Source organism: Corella eumyota, chromosome 2 (genome assembly GCF_963082875.1).
Source record: "Corella eumyota chromosome 2, kaCorEumy4.1, whole genome shotgun sequence".
NCBI classification, from domain to species: domain Eukaryota; kingdom Metazoa; phylum Chordata; class Ascidiacea; order Phlebobranchia; family Corellidae; genus Corella; species Corella eumyota.
Window position 1 is genome coordinate 11,051,868 of NC_137491.1, and position 18,546 is coordinate 11,070,413.

At 30.2% G+C, this 18,546-nt stretch overlaps 2 protein-coding genes across 2 annotated transcripts; both read right to left on the bottom strand.

Moving 5' to 3' along the window:
- Positions 1 to 447: 447 nt before the first annotated feature.
- Positions 448 to 3,561, bottom strand: LOC145742389 (somatostatin receptor type 3-like). The gene is given in 9 exon segments (XM_082560169.1): positions 448 to 538; positions 1,315 to 1,432; positions 1,545 to 1,629; positions 1,710 to 1,760; positions 1,924 to 2,032; positions 2,483 to 2,607; positions 2,831 to 2,942; positions 3,064 to 3,174; positions 3,395 to 3,561. Coding segments are annotated over 9 exon segments (969 nt in total).
- A 728-nt stretch (positions 3,562 to 4,289) lies between these two features.
- Positions 4,290 to 13,592, bottom strand: LOC145742126 (uncharacterized). Its single transcript, XM_082559888.1, has 14 exons — positions 13,448 to 13,592; positions 13,236 to 13,297; positions 12,665 to 12,765; positions 12,278 to 12,404; positions 11,756 to 11,851; positions 11,164 to 11,336; positions 10,280 to 10,860; positions 10,068 to 10,184; positions 7,869 to 7,984; positions 7,552 to 7,690; positions 7,127 to 7,243; positions 6,671 to 7,021; positions 4,994 to 6,549; positions 4,290 to 4,881 (listed from the first exon to the last, which is right to left on the bottom strand). Exons 1-14 carry the CDS (start codon positions 13,563 to 13,565, stop codon positions 4,843 to 4,845), a joined length of 3,693 nt encoding a protein of 1,230 aa, XP_082416014.1. The 5' UTR covers positions 13,566 to 13,592; the 3' UTR covers positions 4,290 to 4,842.
- Between the last annotated feature and the right edge of the window lie 4,954 nt (positions 13,593 to 18,546).

Consider the following 18,546-nt stretch of genomic DNA (forward strand, 5'->3'; position numbering starts at 1 on the left):
ACATACCTGACTTGCGTGAAAATAAAAACATGTGCTTTTCGAAATCAATTTTCTTTAGTATAATCTTGATGTCACGCATGGTGGTTTTCAAAATAAACAAACCATTTTAGTATTTTTGACGAAAAACATAAAATTTATAAAAAATCCTGCCAAAAAAAAAAGAATTAAAAATTTGTAAAACATATAATGTAACTTAATAATGACAAAAATCAACAACAATTTAATAAACTACACACCAATTAGGTATAATCAGAATGTAACCAAGTCAATTTAAGAAAACCGAGGTACTAGGTTGCTAAATTTAAAATTTCGTAAACAAAATTCATTAAAAAATATATTATCGAAAATAGAAAATTTTAAACACGAGTTTCAAGAAATATAAAGTCAGTTGATTTTTCGGACAAACAATTAAAAATTGTATTTGAATTGTTTTTTGCTTTCTGTTCCTTAAATAATTGTGATGTTGTCTTTTTTTGTTTTACGAAAAAAACAGTATCTCTGAGGCCTGGTAAATAATTTTCGAAAAAGATTTTTTACTCTAAAATAAAAAATGTCATTAAAAAAAAATTAAAAAAATTAAATCATGTAAATTAATAACCGATTTTAAAACATTCATGTTTGTTTTTTATCCTAAATTTATGTAGGCCACGATAAAATATGTTAAACTAGCGCAAATATCGGGGACGCGGAATTTGAGGGAATGGAAAATGAAGGAACGGAAATTGAAGGAACGGAAAATGAAGGAACCGGAAAATAAAGGAACGGAAAATGAAGGAACCGGAAAATGAAAGAACGGAAAATGAAGGAACCGAAAAATAAAGGAACGGAAAATGAAGGAACCGGAAAATGAAGGAACGGAAATTGAAGGAAAGTGAAAAAAGGAGAAGCGGAATCTTAAAAAAATAAAACGCGGAAGTTCCCTTGACTGTTTATTTGTATTTAAATCAATATTATTTTAGAAATAAACGGGCATTTTATAGAAGAGAGCTGGGGTATGCTGGGGTAATAAAAAATAACTCATTATCGCTTATCAGTTCTCGAATAAATGACAGTAATCCTAAATAAACAGTCAACGGTATTTCCGCATTTTAGTATTTAAGATTCCGCCCTCTCCTTTTTTGCTTTCCTTCATTTTCCGGTTCCTTCATTTTCCGGTTCCTTCATTTTCCGTTCCTTCATTTTCCGTTCCTTCAATTTCCATTCCCTCATTTTCAGTCGACCCCAAATATCAACAGTAGGCCTAGGCTACGTTTGTTGACTTAAAGGCTTAAATTAGTTGCTTGTTGCACATACTAAATTTTGAACCCATCTTACTTTTTTCTATAGTTTCCCCCGAGCAGAGCATAAATAAATGGGTTGAGGCAGGAATTAAAATAAAGCAAACTCACGGTCACAAAATGACAAATCAAGTAAACGCACATATTAATTGGATCTGATATAAAAAATGTCATTTGTTATAAAGAATTTTATAAAATAATAAATATCAAAATTATAAATTAAAAAAAAATTACCTTTAAAAACATGAGCTTTAAAAACATGAGAACCAAGCATAAAAATCAGATTGGAAAAGAAATTGGGAAGCCAACAAATAACAAACACCATAGTTACAGTTGCAAATATTTTGGTTACCTAAAAATAAAATATACATTTTAGTAAAAACTTTATGACCATTTACCATTTTAATGCCATATTTTATTATAATATCTTACCTTTAAATGTGAGTCTCTTTTTTCAACATTGTTTTTTGTTTTAATTTTTTTCTGAAAACAACACAGTGATTAGCAATTCAATAGTAGGTAAATGTTTATAAGTTCTTGCTTTTTAATACCTTTTAAATTTTTTTGTTGATATTATTAATGTAAACTTTTAAAAAGAACAAACCATATTATTCTTTTTATAAAATTGGGGTCGTAAAGCCATTACCGATGAAAGATTACAGATTAGCATAATAAGCAATGGAATCGCCAGAGAAAAAGTAAAACGATAGAAAAAGTAACACATGTGTACTGTTTTAGCTTGTATGCTGCCAATGCTAAGAAAAACAAAAATTAATTGAAACATTGTTAACCTAATATAAAATATTATTTTCTATCATCATTGAACCATTTTTTTTAAAGTTGCTTCAATTAAATTTGTTAAGTTAAGAATGTCCAAAAAGCCATCAGTACTTACTCGTCAAACTCCAAAGAACAGCGCCCGCCACTTAAAAGTGATTTAAAAAAACACAGCATGAATTAAAACGACGAGAAACAATATAAAAATACCTTCTTTATAATAAATACATAAACTGCATAATATTTTGAAATATCAAGTAAACTTTAAACATTTTTAAAAAAAAATTAAAGTGTGGCCTTGAATACTAAAAAAGTGTGGACTTGAATAACTGGTTAACACAAGTTACTTGGTGATTAAGTTGTTAAGTTGCTTTTGTAAATTTTTGTAAATCAAAAATAACTAAAGGCAAAAAAGTAAATTTACTTACTGAACTCTTGCAAAATAAATAACTGGTGCCATGAAAATTATTGATACAACCCAAATCCCAATTAAAATTCGCTTTGCCCTTTTTTTGGTTCTTACTTTACGTGTTTGTACGGCCCTGACAATGCACTGAAAAAACATCGATGAGTATTTAATACAATTTAAATATAATGTTATCAAGATTAAAATCAAATGAGGTTTTTTAATAAAAATGCCACAAACATTTAAATAAAAATACAATATATTGTAGCAGGAGAAATGTAATGCTCTATAACACACTTTAACGTATCCAGACAAACAGAATATTTACTAAATCATATTCGACAGTTAACACATTAATGTGTACACTTACCTCGAATCGATCAAATGTCATAGCAGTGACATTAAGAACACTAGCCGATTAGCTAAGATATACTATTACCACCATTAATTTGCAAGAAAACCAATCAAAGGGCCAGATGCTACTAAAAATCAAAACAGAGGGTTCAAATAACGATTTTAATGTACCCTTTTAAAAGTAAAACTATATTTCGTAAGTGTTTTAATAAAAACAAAATTGGTTAATAAAGTCTACGAAAAGCCCACCCTGCAAATAGATCCGCTGTTGCAAAAGGCAATGTGGACAAAAATAAAACGTCGCTTATTGCTTCTGAATAGATTTCATAATTAACAGAAGAATTCCATTGCCACAAAGTCCTAAGTAATAGAAAAAATAAAAGAAACAGTAAGTAGAAACGCAATCTTTCTAAAGTCAATTATATACTTAATTGATTTTTATGTCAGTTTGGATTTATTTAGTTGTTAACAAACCTATTGAACAAATAAAGATATAAGTAATTCCAATTCCCAAGCGAGCTCTAGATACATGTCGTTCGCATATATTAGTAGCATTAATCTCCTTTTTTAAAATAAAAACGAAATAATCATTGCAGTTTTGGAGCGATGTAATGCAATGTTAAAATGTTTAATAAAACGATCTAATTTTACCGATGTTTCTTCTGATAACAAGTTGATAGAAGAATGGTGGTGATGATTTGTAATATTCTGCTCTATCGTTTCTACTTCGCCATCTATAATTTCCATTTTACACTAACAAACTTTTAATCTTGATAAATAAACTTTTTTAACAAATAGTTAGTATATCTAATTCTATTCTGAACAAAGGTTTTCAATGTTATTCTTTTTTTATGCAAAGACACATCTCATAGATTCAATAGCCTCTTAGCACTAAACCGAATTGATTAATTTTTTCATTATCTTTTTGTAAAATTTACTTTGATCTTCTGACCTTCGATTACTGCACAGTATGTATTTATTTTCCAATAACGTTAATGTGGTTGCCAAGAACAAAGCAAAATTTACCTTTAAAATAACTTTGCAATTTTACACCAATTACAATAATGTTGACTATAGACGTTGATTTTATAACGTAACTTTAATAATTATTTTTTTAAACGCGGATTCTTCAATTTTTTGTGACCTTTTTACCGCAGATAGATTAGCTAGTTTAGAATATTCATTAAACCTTACTTCAATTTTACAAATACCTATTGTTTGTAAATTACTTTCTTTTTTTAACGTGCATATAAAGTGTTGGTGTCCATAAATAAAAAATTTTATTTATTTACATAAGATTGAATTATTTAAATATATATTTATGAAAGTGTTTTAACAAAATATAATGCTTCTTGACAGATAATAAACAATATAACTAATTATTAACTTATTTTAAATACATAATGCATTATATTGTTCTGGTCTCAACTATTTGTTTCTTCTCTATAAAAAAACAATCCTTAAGTAATGTAACTCACAAAAATATGAGTTAAATAGTTTACTGATATAATCTGATTACAATAAGTTAATTGTAAAATAAGTTACAAGGCAATAATGCCTATCACAAAAGTAAAGAAAAATAGTTTGAAGCAACAAAAAAACAACAAAAATATGGAACTTTTTAATCAAAAATAAATAACTTAATTTTTGCACCTGTTAAAAATGAACTTAAACGTCAATAAACTGGAGTAGATTTAAAACAAATAAAAATATATCTAACTTTGGAAAAACAGGGTTCGGTTTTTTAATTAAGGGTAGGCAAACAAGCAGATCTTTTAATAAGGCAATCATATAAACAAATGTAAAGTCATTAATATTTCGTGATTGAATTTGTTATTTTATAAAAATCGCTACGAAGAAAACTTATTAATTTTTTTACAAAACAGTTAACAACAAATGCATATGTCTTTCAAAATATTTTTAACAGATGCATATTTCACAAGAATAAATTAAGTCGCACCACCCTGAAATACCATATATAAAAAAAATAATTTAAATAAATATTTGTGATGAAAAGTCACGTGGTTTTCATAAGCACACTTTGCTGTGATTGATCCAATCTTGAAACTGGTTGAATAAAGATTTTTATTATTAAATAAAGTTTAAAAATCTAACTTAAAATATTTTTAAATTTTTTTATTTAAACCAATATTTGCTATGAATACAAATTGTATTTTACCTGACATTGTTTGCTGCAGTACCAATTCAATTTACATCCAGAACATACAAAATAAGCTTTTTTAAGGCAAACCGTACATCTTTCATCCTTATTTACTGGACCTTGTTTTTGATGAGCCACCCTTCTTGATTTTGCTATAGGGGGTGCTATACTTTGCATTAACATAGGGTTGTGATCGGCGATATATGCACTTTCCCTTGGGTCTAACGGGGATAGTTTTCGTTTCATTTCTTTGTAGTTCACAAATGAACCTCGCATGTTATCAGCGATGGCGCGGTTACTCGGGGCTCGCCGCATTGATTGTTGTACATAGCGCATATCTCCGTTACCACCAACAACATTGTAGTTTTTATAAAGAGGGTGGTTTATTTCTCGTGATAGTGGTACATCTGCTCTTCTAGGCAAACTATTAAAGGTATTCACGTGTGATGAAATGGGCGTGCTGTTAATCGCTACACCACCAGGTGGAGCTCGAACAATATTAGGCCTAGGTGCATATTGCTTCTGTCCACCGACAGCATTAGTATTATGAGTCAAAGGATTAAGGCTTAAATTTCGTTTAATAATGTGGCTGTGCAGATTTTCCAATTCCGCGTTGTTCATTTTGTTTGTAGATATCGGATTACTGGAACGCGGGTATTGTCGTAGAGGATTAGCTTGGTAGTAGAGCGAATTTCTCGAGCGAGGTTGAGTTATTTGTGAAAGTTTATGTGTTTGGGTGGAATTGTTATATTTTTGATAAACATTGTAAGGATCAGCAGATTTCACAACTCTGGGATCGATTACTTTGACAAAATCCTGGGCGCGTGAATCGTTGGAGCTAACACGTTGACTTATGTGAGAATAAGACCTTCCAGCAGAAGTAAAGCCATATTCCTGATCCGGATGTTGTCTTAATTTTAACTTGTTTATCACATAATTATCTGGGACTGGTGCTGTCGCATCGCTTGTTAACATTTTAGTCAAACTTGAACGATGTTCAGCATTTGTGTACATTGATGTTCCATGTCTGTTCTGCCTTCCACTTTGCAATTGAATAAACTCAGTGGGTAATTGAGCTATTGGTAGTGTACTAAACGACTGAGGTTTGTTAGGTCGAACTGTAGATTTAATAGAATGAAAGTTGCCAGATTTCGGACTAAAACCATTGATACGGTGACGTGAAGGACTTTTATCTTCTAAAGCATCGACGTCAATAATCTCTGTTACTTTGACTTGGGTATTCTTAGTTGAACATTTTGGAGAAGTATTATTGATAGCATTTGCATCACTTTTGTTAGCAGTCCTAGTTGATGTAACTACTGAAGAAGGGGGAGCCAAGCAAAATGTTTCTTTCCACAGCCTGCCTGTTTTTTTATTCAAAGCTTCGTTTCTTTTTCTTCTAAAATCTTGTAACAGAGATGGCTGTTGACCACGTGGATTCTCTACATGTTTATTTTGACGTTGGACAGCTTCTTTAGGTTTATTTGTTTGCACAGTTTTAGTTTTGGTATCGTTTAACGGCAAAGTTTTGGGTTTCACTAATATTTCTTTAAAATCTGTCCTTTTTTTTTTGTCTGTAACCAAAAAGCAATCATTTTTTACATTTTTTACAAATTTTAACAAGCTTTGCATTTATTTTAAAACATAAATAAAACCAAATAAACTGATATATTTACAAATTATTTTATCAATTACCTGTTGATAGCAGTTTAATAATATTCGTAGCCGAACTTTGTGATTTAGATTTACTTGATAAATCTAAAACTGAATCAGTAGCGGTAACTACTTGTTTAGTCGTCGACAAATCCAAGGGTGAATCAGGATTGGATTTGTTTTTCGCCAATGAAAAATACGCATCTATTTTTACTGGCAAATGACTCGTTAATGTATTTGATAATTTTCCGGGTTTTATGCTTTTCTCTTCGGTGTTTATTTTTTTCTCCGAGACTAAGTCACTCGTTTCTTTATGTAAAGGTTCTTTCTTTTCTTTATTTTTAACGTTGATAGAATATTGAAATGGTTTTACAATGCCAACCATGTGGGAACCTAAAAATGAACAAATTTAAATACAAACTTCTGAAATTGGTTTAAAATAAGAATAAAAAAATAGGTAAAAAAAATAATTTCGAAAAAAATGGGCAATTTTTTTACCTTCATTAATTGTTGAATGAACAGTTTTTAATGATATACTCGACAATGCAGGACTAAAAGAACTACGATCTTCTGTGGACTTTGGTGTGTTTTTTAGCGTGACTGGTTTCTGAATTTCTTTAAAAAAAAAACAAGTGAGGATATAGCTTTTTTAAAACAAGTAAACATATAGCAAGTCTATTTTAGAAATATTGTAGTGTGTTAAGTGTATTGTTTATAAAACTGAACCACGAACAAGGTACGTTTTCAATACAGGGAAATATACAATTCTAAAAATAAGAAAAACGCCTATATAATTAGCTTTATTATTAACAAAATAGATTATTGTAGGTTTACAATTTTAGATATCCTAATACACTTAATAATACTTAGAGACAGCGTTTTTTATTTTCTGGTAATTTATCCTTTGTAATATAATATTTTACCTTCCGAAAAACTGTTGTCGCTGTTCTTCTCAGTAACCCCTGTTTTAGCAGGAATTACATTCTCCTTAGTAATTGTGACAAAGCTTTTTAATTTACTGATGTCTTCTCGTTTTTTAGTGTTTGTGTCGGATTCCTCGTCCTAAAAAATATAATTTGAAGTTCATTAAAAAGGCATTATTTTTAACTTATAATTTAAAGCAGGCTAACTGGTATAGAGTGTTACACCTTACCTATTTGTTATTCTTTTAAACCTATAATAACGTTTTTTTTTACTATTTTATGATTTTTAGACAGAACCCAAAAAAATGTTTTCGTACTTGAATTTTTTCTTCAAGGTGCTTGGCAAGCCAATTATGTTTTGGAAATTCCATTGCCAGTCTAATCTCAGTCCCTTTTGTATCAACCGGTGAATTTATGTCCCTTGCATATCTCTCTGTTTGGCAAGACATATTTTTATTTATTAAAACAATTTTTGTTTAGTGCCTATCAAATAATTAAAAAAATAAATAAAAAAATAAAAATTTAATTGTTAGATTCATGCCTATTATTAAAGCTTTCTAAAAATGCTTTCAAAAACAAAAAAATTACGCAACCAAAAATAACCAGACTATAAGTCTAACTCCTCTGTCTTAAAATAACTTTCAACCCAAAAAAAGGATATATAATCTGTAAATAGAACAACAAAATAAACAATATTGCATAATATTGCTACACATTTGCAGGTTAGGCATAAAAACTTTTTCTTTTTTTTAAAAGTTTCTTTCTTTTTAAGAATTCTTTCTATATTTAACTATATTTTTTTAAGAATACGACTTCAACTTAAGATTAATATTTCGAAAAATTGAAGATCATTTTTTGTAGCTTGCAAACCGGTTTCTGTAGATGGAAACAGATCATTTCCTGATTTGACAAATCGTTACTTTTTTTTCTCGTTACAGCGGAAACTATCGAAAAATAATTAATAAGGAATATGTCTGACAACACTACACTTAACACAGTATTTTTGTAACAAGCTAGTTTGACTTTGTTTAAAAAAACATCAAATACGTCGAAAAGTGTTTTTTTCTAATTCTGTATTTTCACTGGGCTCTGATTTAATGTCAGTTTTGAAAGCGTTAAGTCTAAATTACGATTTTGCAAGTCAGGTAGCCTACCAACGAGAATATTTTAAATAACATGGCACAATGCCCTTTGCTTCAGCATAACAAACAACTAGTAACTGGCGCTAGGTATACATTACAACGTACGTGACCACACAACATAAAAGTCATCATTACTCACACTTAATAACAGTACTGTGGCCTCAAAAATATATACGCGAAATTTAGGCGAAGGGTTAATGAGTTAACTTTTTACAACACATCACATACCGATAATACTAACACACGTGCTGATGAACAATAAATTTCCCTGAATTGAAATGACAAGCTCTCAATGGATTTGACATTTTATTTTTAAGTTATAGTGGCACGAATGTTCAATGAGTTATGTTTGGTTATTAATCTTGGAGACAAGTCGTGCCAGGTACAAAACAAATTATAATTAAGCAATAACGTTGCCATAATTTCCTCATTATTTATTCAATGACGTAACAGTAAAATGTCCAAAGGCACTCGCGTGTTCGTATTCGCTGCCGATAAAAGTGGTTAACAATTTTTTATAAATTTTTTTTCTAAATATAACCATAAAAACCATAACTAAAAAAAGCATCATACCATAACTAAACTGTGTTTTGACAAATAAGTATTATATGTTCAAAAGATAAATAATACATCTCCTTTTTAACCAAGTTTGAGTTAAATACTATGTTAAGGATATACCAAAAGTACAAACGCCAACAGATATCCCGACAAAATAATTGGCCAGTAATTGTATGTATTAGCCCGTATTAATTAAACCACGTACCAAAAGTAATTTTAATGTCACGGTCTTTAAGCCAATTGCCACATTCATCATGTAATAAATTTGTATGTAACGTAGGCACGTTTTATTCATTAAAAATGCAAGCAACCTGCATGTCCAACAAAACAGTCACGCCTTTAAAGTTGTTGCCAAGAAAATTAAAAACAAATTACTTGGTTTCAAAACGGAACATTTGTAAATTTTTTTTATTCAAACGCATGGAAAACGTGATTAAAAAACATCATTCAGCACAAGCTTGGCCTTAAATTTTTACTATCAATCACACTGGACTTTGGAATACAGTTAATTGTAGATTAAGTTAAAGTACTAAAACTTTAGACTTTTACATTTACGTATATATCAAAGAATTAAAATTATTCAATTTAAATAACCAAAACTGGTTTAAAAATAACATAGTACTTAATGGGATTTGATACTGACTACCTAAAACAATTAACAATAAAAACCACAATCCCGGTTGTGGTTAATTTCCTAAATGGCCTGAATAATTCAATATCCTTCCTTATTAATGACATTAGGCAAATCGAATGGCAAATTCAGGTCTGTTAATTGTTGGATATCCGATAGTATTTCCGACAACAAAATGAGCTCACCTTTGCTTCTTTCTTTCTTTTTGCGCCCCTTTTTCTTTTCTTTCTCCTTCAGATTCAGCTTAATTTGTGCAGAGGGGATAACGCTAAGATCCATAGCTTCCACATTGCTCATAGTGACTTTAAAATATATTATTGAAAATTTAAATCAACTTGAAAAAAATAAATTTAAATATTCAAAAACTCAGGTTAAAAAGGAATATTCGGGATATTACCTGTTTCATTATTATTTGATTTTCTTTTAAGCACGTCATTATCGCTGCCAAGTGGTTGACTAGAAATATTTGATTGTGTTTTACATTGGAGGGTTTTAGGTTCGGGTGCATCATCAACATTATTGTAAAGTCGGGTTCTAGAATCTGTTTTATTACCTCTTGAACAGTTTTTATTAACTTTTTTATGCGTGGGCTTAAGCTCAAAATCATTAAAACCACTAGAAGTTGAGTTTAGCTTAGACTTGGGCCTTGACGTTGTTTTATTCTTATTGATTTCGGATTCCAATTTTTTAGATAATACTGCATCGGAAGAATTTTTTACTTTATCTCCAGTAGCTTGCTTTCGCCTAAGAACTAACTTCAACTTTGAACGGTCAATCTTTTTAAAATCCTCGCTTTCTGATTCGGAACTTTTATAGCTTTCGAATAAATTTCGATCTTCAAGCTTCTTTGTTTTAGTCAACTCGATGACTGGAGTATTGGAAATATCATCAAACTCACATTTCTCAGCAATCTCAAGATCGTATTGTTCGTTATCATATTCGTCTTCTGACCCAGAGGACATATCATAAATCATGTCACTAAAATCAAAATAATAATATCCTTAATATAAAGTGTATTGTAAGCTTGTTATCCTTTTTGTCGTATTGTCTGCGCATATACAACCTAAAATAATAACTTTTGTTACCCTATTTTGGACCGTAAATTTTTTGTTGGGTTATATAAGTAAGTACATTTAGCACCTCACGTAAGGATGCCTACATGGAAGCAGTGGGAGTTAAGCCCACAGATTTTATATAGGAAAGCACACCACCTTCTTCAAGTCATTCATAGGTTTAAATTAAACAAAATATATCTAAACTTAAAAAGCTTATTCGTTTTACCTTGGATAAAATCCTCCCGATTTTAAAGTTCTTCTGGTTCTTAGTCCGTAACCAGTTTCTTTTTTTTCTTCGATGTTGTCGCACTCTTCTTTAATGGTTGTAATTAAGTCGTCCATTTCGTTTAAATCTAGTTTGGGAGAATTTGTTGGACTGTCGTTGCTGCTAATTTCATTCTGTACGCAGTTATATATTTTATACATTAATTTGTAGAAACTGACGTAGTGTATAATTAAAACATCTGGTTTCAGTACATGAGGTCTTGAGTAAATGCTATAAAAGGTAAAAACTCTTGCTAAGCCAGCATCAGCAGCTTATATAGCTGATAAATATATTCCAGAATATCCCTAACCGCCAAAGCCAAATCAAGTCTGAGCCGGGGTTATTGATGGTACTCTATGTTTAGGTCGTGAAGTCTACCTTCCCACATCAAATATAAATAAATAACAAAAAAAAAGTTTCCTCTCCGGCGATACTAAAAAATGTTTTACGGAACTGCAGCGGTTGGTATTGAACCAACGACCTAACGCGGTTAAGAGTAGTGCCTTACACCTGCGTCACTGCGCTAGCAGGGCCAAAATAATTTTAAATTTACCTCGTTTAGTTCCGTGTCAGTACTGGAAAACTCTAACACACTTTCAACCACATCAACCGCCAATATAATTCTCTTATCGTTTATCTTGACGTGTACCTTAAGTAAAACGCATTTACATAAACTACCAAACATATAGCCTAAGCATAATAGCGTTTTCAGAAATAATATCTGTCACGTAGTTTAATCATATTTTAAATGATTAATTTTTTTTCTATGTTTTTTGACTAGGATTTATACTTCATAGAATTATAATAGATTAACCATATTGAATAATAGGGTTCATAGAATTTATAATAGATTAATAATATTGTACAAAAAATTCATTGTGCAACAGCTGAGGTTACCTTAATAGACAAAGTAGTTCTATAGCACATATGCTTAACTCCAATATACGTTTATGAGCAATAAGACATTACATTAAAATTCAGTTTATATTCAAATTACTCTTATAAGCGTAGTACTATCATATTTATATCTATGAAGTTGTGTAAAATCAACTTATTATCCTTATCCTACATATACCTGATAACTTTGTAGATCTTCAGTATTTTGTGAAAACACATCACTATCTTCTTCTAAGCTAGCCTCCCAATTCGAATCGATAAAAGAAAAACTTCCAACTACTTTCGCACTTTTTAGGTGGTCTGGACTGTAATTAAAATAGGTAAAATATTTTTTGTAATTCAAGTAGGCAGTTAGTCAATTACTGGCGCATACATAAGGATATATCTGTTATCAAGTATGTTTATTGAAAAATGAACTTAAAATAATTGGGGTTTACCAGGCCATTATCTTCCATGCCTTCGTGAGTAATGATGAAATTTTACCGGTGGAGTTTTTTTAAACTAATATAGCAAACCGGTAATAATAACAGAGAAGTTTTTTATGCAAAAGATTAATCATTTTTACCTGGAATCTTTTAGGGTTGCTAGTTTATCGTCTGAATTTATTTTGACTTCCGGTTCCAAGTCGTCCATTTCAAAGCCGTCGAAAAAACTAGTCTCCTTGTACTTTAAAAGTAAACATAAAAATATTTAAGTTTATAAACTTAAATGCTTTACTTGCATTATAAAATCGCATTATAAAATATAAAAAGCATTATAAAATATAAAAGGCCTTCGACTAGTGCTAGCTAATATTTGTTCTTTGGGTAAAACTTTTACTTGTTTATCTTTTAACTTAAATATATTAAAAGATCAAAATCATACCACATGTGACATTTTTTCCATTTAATTTAAAGGCTTTAACTGTAATAATAATAAAAACGATATTACAAGGACATTGGTTATATGCAAATTGTAAGCCTCCTGCTTTTTTACAACAACTTCACATGTTTAGGGACATCAATTTTACTGCCAACGACATTAAACGTAAATCGTGTTATACCATCTTTAGCTAATAAGTGCCAAAATTTAAATACTTTGCACAGAAAATGTTATGTTTGGTTGTTTTGTTTTGTTTTATAATACATTTTACTTACCTTAACTTCGTTTTGTTTCTTATGGAAACCGTCAGAATTGAATTCTTCAACAGAAGCGTTTTCTAAAATTAAAAAAATGAATTATTTGTTCTAAAGCTAAGACTTTAAATTTATCAATTATATCAAAAAAACAGCAACTCCTTACTTGCAAAAAAAAAACGAAAAATATTTTAGTTTTTTAACATATTAAAAAAAAAACAAAAAAAAATTACCTTTTGGTAATTTAAAGTCGAAGTTATTGTCGTAAATACTTGGAGGAGTGACGTCATCAATCGGTGACGTCAGCGTCTTTGTTCGTAAAAGTCGGTGGCGCTTATATATAGCTGCCATTATTTTAAATAACAATTTTGTAATAACCTTAACACTAAAAAAAAGTAAAATTTATGATTTTTGCCTTACGTGAATACAAAATAAAATATCTGATTAGAAAAAATAAGGATGCTCGAACTCTAATCCCAGCAATATGCGCGGAAGGAAACTCTTAGCCCTGCTTATATTAAAAGTCGTAGTATTTCTTAAGCCTGGTTTTCCTAATCAAAGGCTGTTTGGCCTGAAAGTCGATTCCGACATATTGCAACAGTTTCCCGTTATACAATATGCACGAGTGTTCGAGCTAAAACTACTTGCCCTTCGCCGTTTCCTGAAAATTAAGCAAGCTGAATTTTTTCATTGCGTTTTTCCACGTGGTTATGGCGTTAGGCAACTGATGTTTTAAAACGCGTTTGGAAAATTTGCTTTTAACAGACTTATTGGGTTTTACTAATAAGAGCATACAAGTTATTCATTAACAACTATAAAAATATCTACAATTAAAAAAAAACTACTGAACATGGGCTGCAAAGTTGGCCTTCTAACAGCAAGAAGGAAAAACGTAAAATTCCCACCTTAACATGGACCCGCTTAATACTACAAATTATAAGCAGTATTGCAATAAATAAATATATATATATATATATATATATATAAATAACTGTATACATTTACGTTAAAATTTTAACAAAATACTGCAAAACTATTTTTTTTAAATATACTCGAAAATCTAGACTCAACAAGATAGCTATCTCTTAAAGCCTCCCACATTAATGATAACATAATTTATAAGGCGGAGACGTTTCAAATGGCTATTACGCTTCAGATTAATACTTTTACCGGTGGGTTTTTTTAATAGCTTTGTTCTTACTATCGGCGTTTTGTTTTATCAAGTCTAACCATCATTTTCCGGTCGGTGTTGTATTACAACGCAGCGTTTAGTTTTTTCCATATTGTAAACGTGGTATGAGCCTTTACTCACCATATTGCATATTACATAACTAATGTATAAAAATAGAAAAACTGAGCACGATTTTTCTGGGAAAACTTTAAGTGTTGTACACTAAAACTTTACTACGATAACACTAAAGTTGCACAGCCTGTTTGGTAAAATTTGCATTTACTTTTACCAAACCAACATTCAAGCTTAAAGCAGACATAACCTTACACCTTCTTGATAAAACAGAGTTACTAATACTTTGTCTGTGTTAATTCTGCAAAGGTAATTCAACTTTGTATAATTTGGATGTTAATTCAACATTTACCACAAATCAAGCAGAACGAAAGCAATTGCCAAACGACTACTTTATACAAGACATGCTTGAAACAAATTAGTTTTTAAAAACCAGAGCATAACATCTCTCATAATAGATTTTAAAAAACAGCCTTTTTAAATTGTTATGTAACTATTTTTTACAAAAATTAAAGCGCTCGATAATATAAAAAATGTCTATAGGCTGAGCAAATTTAACATCTTTGTCCTATTAAAAAATCAGTCACGCTAAAAAGAAAATGTATGTGATGAAATTCCTTAAAAATAAACATACGGGATATCAAAAATGTCATTAAAACAAATGTAATACGTATTTTAATATCATTAGCGGTTAATAAACGGGAATTTATTGCCCTGGGGTGGTTAATACGTATTTGAAACAACGGTACCTGCCTGTATCAAGTACAATAAACCACCTTTCTTATATTATATACAAACTTTTAATCTGGTGTTAAGTCGGTTATTATCTGCATGTCTTAGGTTGTCTTGACCCGCGCGCAATAAACAGTATGCCAAAGACGTGCTCGTCTGAGAAACTAAACATGACTTTCACATCGTGACAGCGTATGAATCACTCACAAACATAGCGCGTGGTGCTGCATTTACTTAATAACGAAACATGCAAATCAGAAAGTAAAATCTGTTATAATCTCATCAACTACAAACATGGTTTTAACTCTTTTTAAGTAAGGTAATTAAAAGTTCAAAGCTAACCAAAACGAGTTTAGTAAACACACGCTGCCTAAACTAACATTAGGTATTCGAATGTTTTTCCAGCATAGTCTATTTTTGGCGTCAGCAGATTGCGAAATCTCCATATTTACAACAACGTTATACATACGGCACACGTGGCCTAAGCTATAATGGATCTGGTGTTGTTATCAATTCAGATTTTTCCAACGCCCACGTTTAAATACGCCCACGGAATCGGGAAATAATTTGAGACTAACGACTCCCGGTAGTTTGGTATTTTTTAAACCAATTAGCGAAGTTACCACAGGGTTAAGCAGCAAGTTGTAGTGTTACTGCTAATGTAGCCCCTAAAAGGTTAAATTTATAGCAAAGCATAATATTTGTAAAATCAAAAGCTTGTACAAAAACAAAATTATACGATTGAGCCCGGCGTTAACGTATGGCCAAAAATACATTTCCTCCCATAGCACACCCTTCCAAATTAAATACAAAACATAGCACCTTAAAGGTAACATAGTTAAAATAAAAACTACACAATACTACCAACTTTTACGCAGTTTCATAAGATTGGTTAAAGAATATTTAAATCTAAGTCGCCATCGAAAAAAACCCACGTTTCCACAACCCACTTGCGTTTATGTTATTCCAACTCCACACACAATATTGAAATCTCCACGCACTAAAGTAAGGTATATTAAACCCTGCTAACCCATTAACGTAAATGTTTATTTTTTAGGTAAATCATAAAAACAGTTTTTAATAGTAATATAATATACATTTAAACTACATTGTACTTTAGACTTTTTACGTGCTGTGGAGCAAGTAGGCTAGTCATAGCCTAGCTTCAAGTTAGTTTAAACAAAAAAAATGGTCAGGGGACTACCGTTATAATATGTACATTGAAAAATTAGTGATAATTTTTGACCCGTATTTTTTTTAATATTTACTGAGTATTAAAAAACAACACTTATAAAACAATACATAGCGAGTCAAAACATGACATACAACTTTGCCTACTTAAATTAAATTTATTTGAAAATATACCTTATTTTGTGTTTCTTCTCAAATTCTTCCTACTTTGTTACATGTTCCGCCTAACGTTATCTAAATGCAACTTACAATACGCACTGCAAGACAATTATAGGAAAACATTTTGGATATCTCGACAGGCTGATTCATTATGCATATAATGTTTAGTAGAATAGAGCGGAATATGATTAATATACTGAGGATGTTATATTGTATTGTATCATTATATTGTTAAGACGCTCGGAGTTTAAGAATTACTGTAATTTGCAATAACAATACTTCTGTGTATGGCATTTTATACAGCCTCTTTATAGTTTTTATAACATGTTAAAGCTTCAAAATAGAAGTTTAATAAAGACTAATAGTCTGTTAATAACAATTACTTTAAATATATTTATTTGCCCAATAGCTTAACTTCCAATGAATTAAATTTGTCATACTAAAATAGACTTTATCATAGATAATCAAACAAAGATGGTAATAATATATTATATAACCCATTTATTATTTTTATGAAATTCTTAATTATACAACTCATCAAAATTGCGGGCAAATTCACAAACAATGTCAAGTTAAGCAAACAAGCTACATTAACAGAGTACACAGTCAGCCGTTAGACTAGAAAAATATCGGCCAAAACAACCTACCATACCACTTGAACTAAACAAGACAGGCATAATGTTGTTATTTTGACATAATATTAAAATCATAATGTAACCATGGTCAATTGTTAAGCAAACTAAACAAGTGCCACTGTTAGGTTTGCAGTCAACTTGACGGTCGTCAGTCAGCAAGCATGTCTACTTTGTAGCATACTTAATTGGTCGTCTGTTTCAATTAGTTATATTTTGATGACAAAAGATTGTCCTTGAGTACAATGCATAAAAACTTAGTAACCGAAAATGCTTGCCTACGCAAATTATTAAACACCTTTTAATAACTGACTGAATTTACAATATTAATGTTTAGTGATTAAAGCATTGACACCACTTGATACCGATAGTCGATTACCATTCCTAGGACTCTCTTCAGGCCTTATAAACTATAAGTTTAGATAGAAAAAACATTTTTACTTATATAATATAAAAATTACTAATGGCTATTAACTCAGTGCCTATAATACAATATTGCAAAATGTTAATTATTTTAATGTCAAAGTTCATGTGTTTATCAGAAAAAAAAACACATATTGCAAATGTTTGTTATTGCATTCTTGAATTATAGGATATCCGCTGAAATTCGAAACCCTGGGCGGAATCATAAACAAACAGTATAATAAATAAACAACGACAATTTTTTTTTCTACAACAACAACAAAAAGCGTGTTGTCTGCTTTTTGTTGTATAATATTTGCTACTAATTAACTCGCCAAGCACTGTTAATGCGAATTAAAACTAGGTCATTCTACACAACATAATTTAGTAAACATTCCTCTAACTGTAAGCTACTCCTATACAAAGAATTAACCATTGGGTATAATAACCTACTTCTTAAAATTCGAGTTATCATCTTAGTTCAATATTGCGGCCATTTCTAATTTTAAAATAGACCCAAAGACGTCAATAAAATGATCTAAACTAACAAATACATAAAAACAAACACACTAAATAACTATGACAATGCCTTTAGAAAGCGACAGACATGTTTTACGCGGCTTTTGTTTACAATAAATTGCTTATGTAAATGAGTTATTAGAAAGGGCGTTTGTTATTGCATAATAGCATTTTTTGAGAATATCAATAGGCTATAAATAAAAAGAAAGAAAAAATATTTAAAAATAAATACGCATTTAGCAGCCTGACGACAGTATTAAACTGGCAAAGATACCCTAAAATGTAGATTTAAGTTGCCTCGTATCCCGATCCTAAATTCAGCCATTTTAACCCTAAAAGCAATTGGATTTCCACTAATTTAAACAAAAAATTTAATTTTTAAAATACACATTAAAAACATAGTGTATTAACTGATTGTTTTAAAAAGTTAAAAAATTTAATGTTTGTTGTTAAT